Source organism: Marmota flaviventris, chromosome 17, assembly GCF_047511675.1.
Source record: "Marmota flaviventris isolate mMarFla1 chromosome 17, mMarFla1.hap1, whole genome shotgun sequence".
NCBI classification, from domain to species: domain Eukaryota; kingdom Metazoa; phylum Chordata; class Mammalia; order Rodentia; family Sciuridae; genus Marmota; species Marmota flaviventris.
Window position 1 is genome coordinate 35,174,471 of NC_092514.1, and position 12,129 is coordinate 35,186,599.

The 12,129-nt window shown below is 48.7% G+C and overlaps 1 protein-coding gene across 2 annotated transcripts; it reads right to left on the minus strand.

The window, feature by feature from the left end:
* Positions 1-80: 80 nt before the first annotated feature.
* Positions 81-12,107, minus strand: Tnfaip1 (TNF alpha induced protein 1). 2 transcript variants are annotated; one of them, XM_027924402.2, is made up of 7 exons: positions 11,939-12,107; positions 7,191-7,509; positions 6,398-6,567; positions 5,676-5,765; positions 5,547-5,599; positions 4,503-4,698; positions 81-2,744 (listed from the first exon to the last, which is right to left on the minus strand). In XM_027924402.2, the coding sequence occupies exons 2-7, from the start codon at positions 7,393-7,395 to the stop codon at positions 2,508-2,510; spliced, it is 951 nt and encodes a 316-aa protein (XP_027780203.1). In that variant the 5' UTR covers positions 7,396-7,509; positions 11,939-12,107; the 3' UTR covers positions 81-2,507. The 2 variants fall into 2 exon arrangements, with proteins under 2 accessions (XP_027780203.1, XP_027780204.1); XM_027924403.2 differs by having other exon boundaries at positions 11,915-12,107.
* Between the last annotated feature and the right edge of the window lie 22 nt (positions 12,108-12,129).

The following is a 12,129-nucleotide window of genomic DNA, read 5'->3' on the forward strand; positions in this document are numbered from 1 at the left end:
GGTGAACAGAAATACAGGAACCAAGCCCACAGCTGCAAGCCTGCCGAGCTCTCCTCACTGTAAACAAGACTCTCTACCACTTCAGTGTAACACAAATTTATTAGAAATTAGTGTTTATTTCCATCACTTAGACTGAGCAAGAAAGGATCGCAGTTATGTGATACAGGAAAAATTTTCTCATGCCAGGATCTGTGCCATCCTTCGGGTAGGCTATGGTCACATACCAGATTCAAAACCCCGTTACTGGTCTGCATTGTTAACAGTAAGCTTCCAGTTTTCTCAGAAACCAACAAGGTTTGACCTTCATCTGACAGTTTTTGCTTACCCCTCCCCACCCACCCGGTTGGAGTTGAAAAATTCAACACTGCCAAGAGCTGCTTTCTGAACGGGGCTGGGAAATTCCCCAAACCCTTAAGCCACAAAGTCTGGTTAAAGAAGCAGAGATCATTTCAACAAATTATGTTAGTGTTTTCTGTAAGACCGAGAAGATATTTCAGTCAGAAGATAAACGCCCAGCCTAGACTATAGTGCTTTCTCAGAACCAAAAAGAGGGGTCACTGAGACAGCCCAGGATCTGAAATATCAGAGCACTAAGTAGAAGCTAAGGGGAATGTGGAGATCAAAGGACAAGTGTGATCATGCCTCAGTGGGGAGCTGGGAATCTGAGTATTAAAGGGCTTCAAAAGTACAGCTGAGAAAACAGGCCAGTAGCTCTAGGCTGAAGCATTCCATCTCCTTAAGAAAGCCACAAAGCTGAAGCCTGAATTTTTTTGTTTTTTGGTGCTGGGGATCGAACCTAGGGCCTCATGGATGCCAGGCAAATGCTCTACCACTGAGCCATATCCCCAGCCCCTGAAGCCTAAATTTGCCCAAAGAAATGGATTGTCATCTTAACTGCAGTGAAGGCTGGAAGACTTAGTAGCTGATCACCAAGTACCTGACTTGAGTCTTCAGCTAATTTTACATTCAAGACTGACTAACATTAAATGCCTGCTTAATAAGTCACATTTCTCCTGTTCCATCATGTCATTCCAGGTCCTTGTGAGTGGCCAACCCTGGGCCTGGCAATTGCCCATAAGCTCTGTGGGGTCAGCTGTGAGCAGCTGCTTAGAGTAGTCAAAGAGGGATAAACCTGACAGCCTGTGCTCCTTCTCCTTTGTTAGGCTGGTAGAATCCTCCCTCCCTGAGGGCATTCCTCAGTAAAGAATTCAGATGAGCAGCCTCCCGAGGGACATGGGATGAAAACCAAAGTCATGAGAACTCATACCCTGGCTGATACGTGGCATTTCCATGCCAAGAAGGAATGAAGACCTTCAAGGGATTTAGGTTTTTCCTATAGCTCTGTGTTCATAGACTCACCACTGGGCCATCCCAGTGAGGGATGAGACTCACCATCCCAGCCAGGACAAAAACCAACAGCATGCAGATTGGGGTGGGCCACGGGGCCTGTTGGATGTGCAGGGCTGAGTCCACTGTCCTTTAGCTAATGGGCATGTTGACCAGCACTGTACAACACCCATGGGCTTTATAGCCTTCCAGATGCTGCTTGTGTTTATGGCCCAGGGTAGCTCCTAGCCACTATTGACAGTGTTAGCCTTTACAGTATGTGGAGTCAATGTGCCTTGGAACTAAGGGCACTCAAGGATAAGAATCAAAGAGAACAGCACTATTACATCCCGGGAGTCAGTGACATGACCCCAGGATGTGGGGGTGAGATGTCTCTTTAGGCAGCATGCTGTGAGACCACAGGTCTCGTCTTACACAGCCTGTCTTCCTTGGTGCACTGGGCTGCCTGGCCAGGCTGAAAAAGCCAAAACTGGTCAGTTTTGTTTTTATTGCTTTCTCTTTATCCTCTCCCTCAGAATGATTCTGCAGGAAAAGGGGATTAGGGTCAGGAAAAGGTGTGGGTCAGGGCAGGCTAATCTCCTGAATAACAGTATAAAGTGCAATAAAGACAGATCCCAAAAGCATCAAGAAGGGCTGAAGGGTCTACCTTATGCAGGATTCTGGCACCCTGCAGGGGTAACAAATGCCTAGTCCCTCATTATATAAAACTATTCATTTCCTAGATTATTTTTTAAAAATCAAGCTCATCAAACCTGTGCTTCAACACCTTAGGGAAAAAGAAGCCCCACCTGTGATAAAGACTGGGCCTCCACAGCACCAGAAGCAGCCTTTCCCCCAGAATGAAGCCATTCCTGTGGGGCTCTGCTGAGGAAGGGCACTCAGCATAGGGCCCAGAGGGGAATGTACTTAGCAGGAGGAGGGAGGCTGGTCAGCTCACCCCACAACAGAAGTAGCTCCTTGCTGGACAGGAAGGGAGATGGATCTGGTAGTGCTCAACAGTCAGGGCCAGGAAATGGGCCCTTCCCAGCCCAGGCCCTTGATTTCACAGGAAGGACTTGTCATGTTTTTGAGTGTTGGAGCAGACAACCAGGAAGTTGCAGTGTGGGGCTGCAGAGGGCAGGAGACAGGGCCTCCTGTGCCCCATCTCCTTGAAGGTCTTATCAGTCACGATGGGCAGATTGGTGGCCGAGCTGCCGGTCATCGTAGGTGCTATAGCGCTTGACATGGATGCGGCGCACACGATCCCGCAGTTCATAGGCTTCCTCATCTTCACTGGGTGAAGCCTGGCTGCGGCTCCGGCTTGTGGCCTCCAACAAGGAGTTGTCAGGGACGCGGGGGGTCTCGTAGAGTAGGACATTGAGTGTCTCCTCATAGATTCGGGCCTCTGGAAATTCCACCTGGGGCAAGGTAGACAAGACTGATTTAGATTTTTGTCTCAGGATGTACAGCCTGTCAGGGCTCTAGGCCCTGTGCTGCTTCATGAGGCCTCCTAACTGTCAGGAGACATGCTCTGTGGACATAACAGAAGACCATCCTGACCCTGTCCCACCCCAATCCGAGACTGATGGACTAATATGCACCCGTGGCCTAGATACCAATAGCTCCATCACTTACTAGCTGTGAGGACTTGGGTCTAAGCTTTCCAGGCGCAGTTTCCATTTGTGTAAAGTGATGGTTAATATTTCCCTCCCAGAGTTATTAACAACAACATAAGAAATATGTAAACTGCTTAGCAGAGAGGTTGACACACAGTTTATCTGTCTGCCTATGTATATATCATCTGCTCTGATGAGCAGTCTTACTGCTTTTTGTTTTTGCCTGACCCAACATGCCCATCCCCAGGATCAGTATGGAGGAAAGAGAAGGTATGGCAGAATTCCAGCAAACTTGCCATGTCATGTTAAGCTCTGTGCCCTTATCTCTCAATGCAAAGAATGGCAGAAGCCTGGCCTGTCTTGTAGGTGTGGTGGAGGGGTCAGAGAAGTTCATGGACAAAAGAACACAGGAAACTAAGCTTGGTGGCACATGTTTGTAATCCCAATGGCTCAGTGGGATAAGGCAGGAGGATTTCAAGTTCAAAGCCAGCTCAGCAACTTAGCAAGGCCCTAAGCAACTTAACCAGGCCCTGTCTGAAAATAAAAAATAAAAAGGGCTGGGGATGTGGCTTAGTGGTTAAATGCCTCTGGGTTCAATCCCTGCCCCCCCCCCCCCCCCCACCAAAAGAAAGAACACAGGCAGGTAACAGGTGTTGTCATGGTTGCAACTCAGCCCCCCAAGTCTTCCCTCCATGGACATGGCTGAGAGCCCCACACTCACTGTCCCATGTCCCATGTCATGAGGAAGCAGGGCCACTTCCTATAAGCTGCTCCTTGACCCTGGCAAAACACCTAGCTGGAGGCACTTTAGCAACCTGGTGACCAAGAAGGTGCTATCTGGGCCTAAGCCCTTTGTACCTACATGACTTCCCCGGATGAACTGCTGTTCCGCCCTAGAAAAGCTCTGCCATCTCTGGGACTGACCCTTGTTATTTTCCAGGGAAGATACCTTCTGCTTGCATCCTGAGAAAAAGGGGTTAGCTGAGTTTGTGTAAACTATCACCTGTCTGATGCCTCAGGCATGCCCAACACTGTGGTGTTACTATAGAGGTTAAGTTGACTGACCAGGAACTCCTTACTAGCCAGGGCTAGAGAGATCCTATCAGTGTTCTTGAAAACTGAAGTCATATCCACTGCATCATGCTGATTTCTGAAGCACTGTCTCATTTTCAGATCTCTAGTAATCTCGCACTCTCATTCCTGTGTTTGCAAAAGAGGAAATGGGCCCAAATGGTTAAATGGCTTATCCAAAAAATCAGCTGGTGTATGTGGCGGAACCAGAATTTAAATCCGAATTGGGCCAACTTCAAATACCTAGTCCTTCCCACTGCATCACACAGTTCCCTGTTGGCCAATGCCTGCTGTCCCTTAGCTACCAGAAGCAGATGGTTTCCATCCATTCCTGAATCCCTTGTTCTGGCTCTGTCCTAGCCAGCAGTATCACAGCATGTTTGGGAAAGAAAGCCAAACACAGAGCTTTGTGGGAAAGCCTCATCTGGGGGCAGCACTGCCTCAGCTGCTTGCTGTGTGTTCCGCCTTGTGCAGAGGAAGTCCCCATACCTTGGTCTGCTTCTTCTCTGTGGCATACACGATGGAGGTGCAGCACACCTCTGCCAGCTTACGACCCTGGCCATAGAAGGACCAGCAGCAGATCTCGTCACCGATGACATCCTTGATGAAGAGCACGCGGCCATTGAAGCGCAAGGACAGCTTGTCAAACAGCTCTATGTTTTTCAGCAGGTGGTCATCGGAGTTGCTGAAAAACCCATGAGGGCCAGCAGGCCTGGGAATGAGGTTCTGGCACCAGAGGAGCTGTTAGGGCGAGCTGGGCCCTCCCCTCCCCTCCCTGCCTGCCATGCTGAAATGAAGACAAGTCAAGATGCCGGGGGGGGACAGGAAGACAGTCATGGGGCAACCTCTGGGTTTGGGGGCCTGTGAGGAAAAGGGATTGAGTTGGTTTTAAGTTACAGCAGAGACTAAGGAAAGCTCAAAGAGACAAAGTCCCGCTGCTACTCCAGCAGGGGGCGTCCCTTCCCTTACTGTGGGGCTGGCAATGTGCCTGTCTACAGGGAAGCACAGGGAGAGTCTGGGACTCTGAGCCCACAACCATCTGGGTATAATTAACTGTGGCCTGTTTCAAGGACCCTGGAGGCCACGGGGAAGTTGTCCAGTGGGAAGCACAAAGGCTGCAGGAGGCTTAGGAGGACTCCCAGCCTGCTGGCTTCCTAGCAGCCCCCTGCCTGGTGAGACAATGTTGATGAAAACACTGGGCATGCTCTTGACATGATACCTGTTAAGGGCGTGTTTCCTGTTTCCTCCTCTATATCCCAACAAGGTCCTGTGCCAAGTTCTAAATGTCTCTACCCTGATTTCCCTTCCCCTGGTGTAGCTCAGTGGTGGAGCACTTGCCTAGCATGCCCAAGACTCTGTGTTCCAAACCCAGCACCTCAAGGAAAAAAAAAGAAATAACCCCAGACCCAAGTTATCCACTCCAGGAGAGCAGGAGGCTGTCCCCGGGTCTGCTGCCCTGTTTCTGCTCTGGCTGTGCCCTTTCAGCTGCCTCTGAAGCCCTTCTCAAGTCCCCCCGCAGACATGCCCACCTACCTGGTGTAGGAATACTTATTGTTGCTTCTATTGTACAGCAGCTTCACCACGGGCTGTGAGGGAGGAGAGAGTGAGGGCCAGGCTGGGGGCATGGCATTCCCTGGCCACAGCCCTCTGAGCTCCCGGTACCTTGGTGGAGGATTCGATGAGCCTGTCCTCCTCCCTCAGGGATGTGATGATGGGGATGTTGCACACAGGCTGGTAGGAGTCCTTCTTGTCCTGGGAGACACATGCACAGAACAGACAGCCTTCCTTGGGTTCTTTGCTTGCCAGGCTTAGCTAGGTACCCCTGCAGCCCCTCTGCCATGGCTACCCTCTGCTTAGCAAGGAGGCATCAGACAGAGATCATGAGGTCCCTGGCAAGAGATCCTGACAGCTGGCAAGCAGACCCCCATTTCCAGAAAACCTGGAGTCCACATACCTAAGCACATGGACTAGAAGCAGAGTCTCACTGCTGAGCTTGAAAACCTGGCTGCCAGGTTGCTGGGCCTGTACAGCATTTCACTGTTCTAAATGGGTTTGTTAATTAGTTACTAGGAATTAAACCCAGAGGCACTTTAACACTGAGCCACATCCCTCCACCTTTTTTTTTTTTTTTTAAAGACAGGGTCTTGCTAAGTTGTTTAGGGCCTCACTAAATTGCTCAGGATGGCTTTGAACTTGCGATCCTCCTGCCTCAGCCTCCCGAGTCACTGGAATTACAGGTGTGTATCACTGTGCCTAACTTCTAACTAGGTTTGGATTCATTGACCTCATCTTCCATACAGAAAGCCTGGCACTGACCCTTTAAGTCTCTAGAGGAGTGGTAAATCCCACCTTCATTAGGTTACCCCCAAACTCTGCCCACTTACCTGCAGGGCAGTCTGGCACATGTTCACTAGGCCCTGAATGAGGTAATATTTTGCTTCAGCCATCAATTCTCTGATTTCTTGCCGGTTTTGAGGGAGGGTAATAGTGTCATCTCGGAGGTAATTCAAAATGGTGCCAAAGTGCTTTCCACATCGGTCTATGAGGATCCAGCCTAGGGATTCAGAATGGGCCCCACAGGATTACTGTTTGTCTCCTGGTAACCTCAGAAGCAGGCAAAGGCCACATGTTGAGCCAGGTAGCAGGTAGCAAGGAAAGAACTTACATGAGCACAGAGCCCAGGGCCTAGGTCGAGAGAAGTGGGAATGGACACTCTAGCTCTCAGGCCCATGGCTGCTCTTTACCCTTCCTACCTAAACCCAAGGACTGGCACACACCATGGGACACAGAGGCCTGCCAGGCTCTGTGGAGGCTCTCTGAAGTCTAAGCTCAGGAGCACTCAGGCCACCATGGCCACAAAGAACTAACCAGCCCCTTGCTCACTTTCTGCCCACAGCCCAGGCTGTACAGTAACAGCTCTTAAAAGAATCTGGTACTATTTAAATATTTTTAAAGTATGGATCTTCTCCTTGGAAAATGTATAAATACACAACATTCTATGTACCATTTCAGGGAATTCTGTGGTTCTCCTAAGAACTCCAGATGAAGAAGTCCTATTCCAAGTGAGAGAAAATGGGAATCTGGATTCTAATCTACCAAGTGTAAGACCTGCTCTGAAGTAGTTTCTCAGGACTCCCCCTTGCTTCCCTACCCACATAGACAGCCCTGATGCCTCACCTTCTTTGTCGGTCAGCACCTCCATGCGTCCACTAAACATGGCCTTGAGCATGGTGTCATGCCGGGTGAGGGCCCGCACCGTGGTGTAGTACAGGGAGCCGCCTACATTGAGCTGCACGTACTTGTTGCCCAGCCCTCCTCCCTTGAAGCCACTTAGCTTGGGCTTGGCACCTGAGGCTGGGCATAGACATGTGTCCCCCGACATCTCCCGCTGCAGGTAGATCACCACACGGCAGGAGGTAGGCTTGGAAGGCTCCGCCGTGGTGGAAGTGTTCACAAGGGAGTGTCCTGGGGAGGCCAGAGCCTCATACTCTCAGTGCTGTGAGCAGGAGATGGGAGAGAAGATGAAAGTCAGCAGAAGAGTCCTCCAATGAGGGAGGGCTAACAGAAGGAACACTGACCATGCCATTCCCTCCTTGGTAAGCCAGGCATTCCCAGCGAGGCTCCATCCCTAGGCAATAGTAGGAAAGACTTTTCTGCTGTTCCTCATTGTACTGGAAGCCAGGTTGGGAGTAGTCTCCCAGACCCCTATCCTGCTCACCTCACTAACCTCTGAGACTCAGCTCAGCTCTGGGTGGCAAGACAAGCAAAGCCTTGGAACTAGACACAGAGGCTCTGAGAAAGAGATCGCTCTGGGGATCTACCAGTGAGATTCCAGATTTTTCTTTATAAACTTCCTGTGATACCAGACTTTCAGCCCAACCTACTAGGAATCCAGCCAGTCTAGGAGTTTCCCAGGAGCCAAAGGGACAGGATGCACTTCCTTTCCCAAGATTCCAGACTCAGAAGGAACCTAGCCAGGGTTTCGTTTAGCACTGGCAGGAGGGAGCCTGTCCTCAGGAGAGGATGGAGTGGGCCAGTCTGGAGCAGCAAGCCAATGTTCTTAGCAAGGGTCACCTGGGCTCCCGCTGGGCTTCCTGGCCTTCCCCTTTCTTGGCACCAGACTTGACCCAAGTTCCTGAAATCGTCACTATTTTCCAAGGCAGAACAACTACAGGATAGCTATTTTTGCTTCTTTTTCCTGAGAAGGAACCCAGTTTTATCTTTTCTTCTCTTTGCTCCAAAGAAGAATGAGGAGAAAGTATCAGAAAAGATCAGATGATAAATCTAAAAATTTTTGAGTAATGTGGGGATTAGAATACTAACTGGAGGGCTGGGGATATACCTCAGTTGGTAGAGTGCTTGCCTTTCATGCACAAGGCCCTGGGTTTGATACCATTTACACACACACACACATACACACACACACACACACACAGAATACCAACTGGAGCTGACAGAACCAAGGAGTAAGGAAAGCCAGGTCACCCTCATGATTTACATTCTCTTTCCCCCCTTTTTTCGTGATTTGTACTCTAACCCATCTGAATCCATGGATTCAATTAACAGTGGATTGAAAATACATGAAAAAAATAATAGCACTTGTACCGACACATGCAGACTTTGTTCTTGCCATTAGTCCCTGATATAGTATAACAACAACTTACATGGCATTTACACTTGTTATGGTTTGGATATGAGGTATCCCCCCAAAGTTCCTGTGTTAATGAGGAATGTTAAAGGTAAAATGATTAGATTGTGAGAGCTGTAACAATGGGGTATGGCTGGAGGAGCTGGATCACTGGGGTTGTGCCCTGGAAGGGAACATTTGTCCCTGGCCCCTCCCCTTTCCCTCTCTGTCTCTTTCTAACCTTGCTGTGAGCTGAGCAGCACTGGGCCCTTCCCTCATGATGTGCTCTCCTCTTGGGCCCAGAGCCATGGAGTTGGCCATCTTTAACTGAGACTTCCAAAACCTTGAGTCCCAATAAATTTTTCCTCCTCTAAGTTATTCTTGTTGGGTATTTTGGTTGTAGTGATGAAAAGCTGACTAAAACAATATTCTAAAAGTATAATAACCAATATAGAGGTTTAAAGTATACAGGAGGATGATCATCAATTATATGCAAGTAATATACCAGTTATATAAGGGGACTGGAGCATCCTTGGATTTCAGTATCTGCAGAGGTCTTGGAACCAACAGAGGTGCAAGGGTATTATGTTTTGGCTATCTAAAGAATCAATATAACCAATTCACTGAAGAAAAAAATACAATAGCTAGCATTCATTGAATAAATATTTACTATGTACCAGATACTATTCTATGCTAATATTTTCATATCTATTTTTAGCTCATTTAATCCATTCAGCAATATAAATATTGAGTGCTTACTATGTTAAACAGAAGGAAATTTTTGTTTTGGATATGAAGTGTCCCCTAAAGACTCATGTGTTGAAGGCTTGGTCCCTAGTGCAGCAACATTCAGAAGTGGGGATTTGGGGGACTGATCAGATCATGACTTTCTACTTCAACAATCTATCAATCCATTAGGGATTCATATTGGATAGCATTATTGGGATGTGGTGGAAACTGTAGGCAGGGGGGCCAGTAAGAGGAAATAAGTCACTGGGGGTGTTCCTTGGAAGAGTCTCTCTCTTCCCCAGCCCCTACTTCCTGCTCTCTCACTCTCTCTGCTTCCATCTGCCATGGATGAGCAGCTTTTCTCTACCACCTTCTTCCACCACATGTTCTGCCTCACCTCAGGTCCAAAGCAACGGAGCTCACCAATAATGGACTGAAACTCTTGAGTCTAAATAAATCTTTCCTCCTCGAAGTTGTTTTTCTCATATGTATATTTTGTTCCAGCAGTGGAAAGCTGACTCAGGCAGGAACTATGCAAATATATTGTCTTGCCTTCAAAAAGGTCAAAGAACTGTTAGCAAGAATTTTTTTTAAAAAAATGTTTTGAGTTAGCATTTACTGTGCTTCTGCAATGTGCCAGGCACTGGGAACAGAAAGCAAATACAGAAGAGTCATGTCCTCATGGAGCTTACATTTAAGTGGGAGAAGACAGATTATAAACACGAAAACAGACAACTTCAGGAGATGAGAATAAAACAGTGATAAGAGAGTGACCAAGGAAGGCACTAATTTAGATAGAGGCACCTGGAAAGATAACACTTCTGCTAAGGTCGAGAAGAGCACTTTAGACAGTTGGATGAATAAGTGCAAAGTTCCTGTTTGAATTGAGTTTTAGGAACAGAAATAAGGATATGGTAGCTGGCACGCAGAAAACAGGGGAAGTTGATTCGATGAACGCCTGGGAAGGCACCTAAGGTGGTAAATAACAGTAAAGAGTTTGGGTTTTATATTAATTACTGTCCTCTCTCCTTCCATTCTTTCCTTATTTGGAGAATGGCAACTCTACCACTGAGCTACATCCCCATCCCTTTTTATTTCTGATTTTGAGACAGGGTCTCACTAAGTTGCTGAGGCTGACCTCCAATTTGCAATCCTCCTGCCTCAGTGTCCCAAGTTGCTGGGATTACACGTGTGAGCACAGCACCTGGCTGCTCATCATCTCTCATAAATGCCACTAGAAGCATGGTACTGGTTTTCCCAAATTCTGTTAACTGTTCTGCTTCCTGAAAAATGCCATGCACATTTTAAGTATTCAATATATGTCAGCTTGTTAGACTGAAATTAACCCTGAAAAGATTTAGATAGGTCTGTGGGAAGAATGTTCAGGGAAGGGCCAGAGTGGGTGCTGCCGGAAGTAGTGAATTCCTTTGGAGGTTTGCCTCAGGGATGGGGTATGGATGAGATGAACCCTAGGATGCTGTCTAATAAGTAAGTAACACTAGAATGGCATGAAATCACTTTATCTTCCACCCTTTAAAAGGTTTTAGCTAGCCGGGAAAGCGCGGTGTGGGAGGCCTGTAATCCCAGCAGCTCAGGAGGCTGAGGCAGGAAGATCTCAAGTTCAAGCCAGCCTCAGCAAAAGCGAGAGCTAAGCAACTCAGTGAGACCCTGTCTCTAAATAAAATACAAAACAGGGATGGGGATGTCGCTCAGTGGTCAAGTGCCCCTGAGTTCAATCCCCAGCACACACCACCCCCCCCCTGCAAAAAAAAAAAAAAAGAAAAGAAAGAAAAATTAAAGGTTTTATTAAGTTCATGTATTTTGTGTCCAGTCCCAATACCCCCAGTATCCAAGAAAGCACACACACATGTACTTCTGCCAAATCAAAGGAACTCAATGGCTGAGCTTGCCAAGAGAGGAAGTCAAATCCAGAGCTAATCTATTCTTTTCCTACAAAGCAGTTGCTTTAAGCCCCTGGATGACGTCATGCCAGATTCCACCCAGACCAATGGGTGCCAGGAATCCTGTGGCAGGTGACGCCCCAGAAAGTAATTCCGGTGAGATTGAAGTTTCCACTGAAAGCCTCAGTGCTCTTCCTTCCGGACTTGTTTGTGGATATTTGGGGATGCCTGGGGTTAGGGGCGGATCCGTGTCTCACTCAGCAAAGCTAAAGGGAACCCAAGCAGAACAAAGGACAAATCACCGCGGCGGTGGAAGAAGATGGGGTCCTAAAGGAAGAAGGCACACGCGGCGGACGGCGGGGGAGGGGAAGCCGAGCTTGGCAAGAGAGGGCGGATAAAGCAGAAATTCCAGGTGTGAAGTGGCCGCTTCACCCAGAGAGTCCAGGAAAAAATTAGCGACGCCCAGTCTTTCTTGTAGCTAGTGCAGGCTCTCCTCCAGCTCGCACCCTGCCTTTCTACCGAGAAACTGAGACACCCACCCCTCAGCGGAGGATTTGAACTCTCCATCTCCCCTAAGCCGTCCCAACCCTTTTTCCCCTGACCCGTCTGGGGGCCAGTCCTCCCCTTCCCTTCCCTTCCCCTACCGCATCGGCAGGCCAGGCTCTCACCGTCCCCGGGGGCGCTTCTTCCTCTCAGCTGAATGGCAACCGACTCCTTGCCGCCCCTAGCTTGTAGCCGCCTGCCCAACAGCAATCCCGGGCTGTGAGCTCACATCCTGCTCCAGCAGACTCCTCCCGGTGCAGCGGCCCATCCCTGCCTATCTGGGAAACTGAGACTACAAGGCCCGGCATGCACTGCC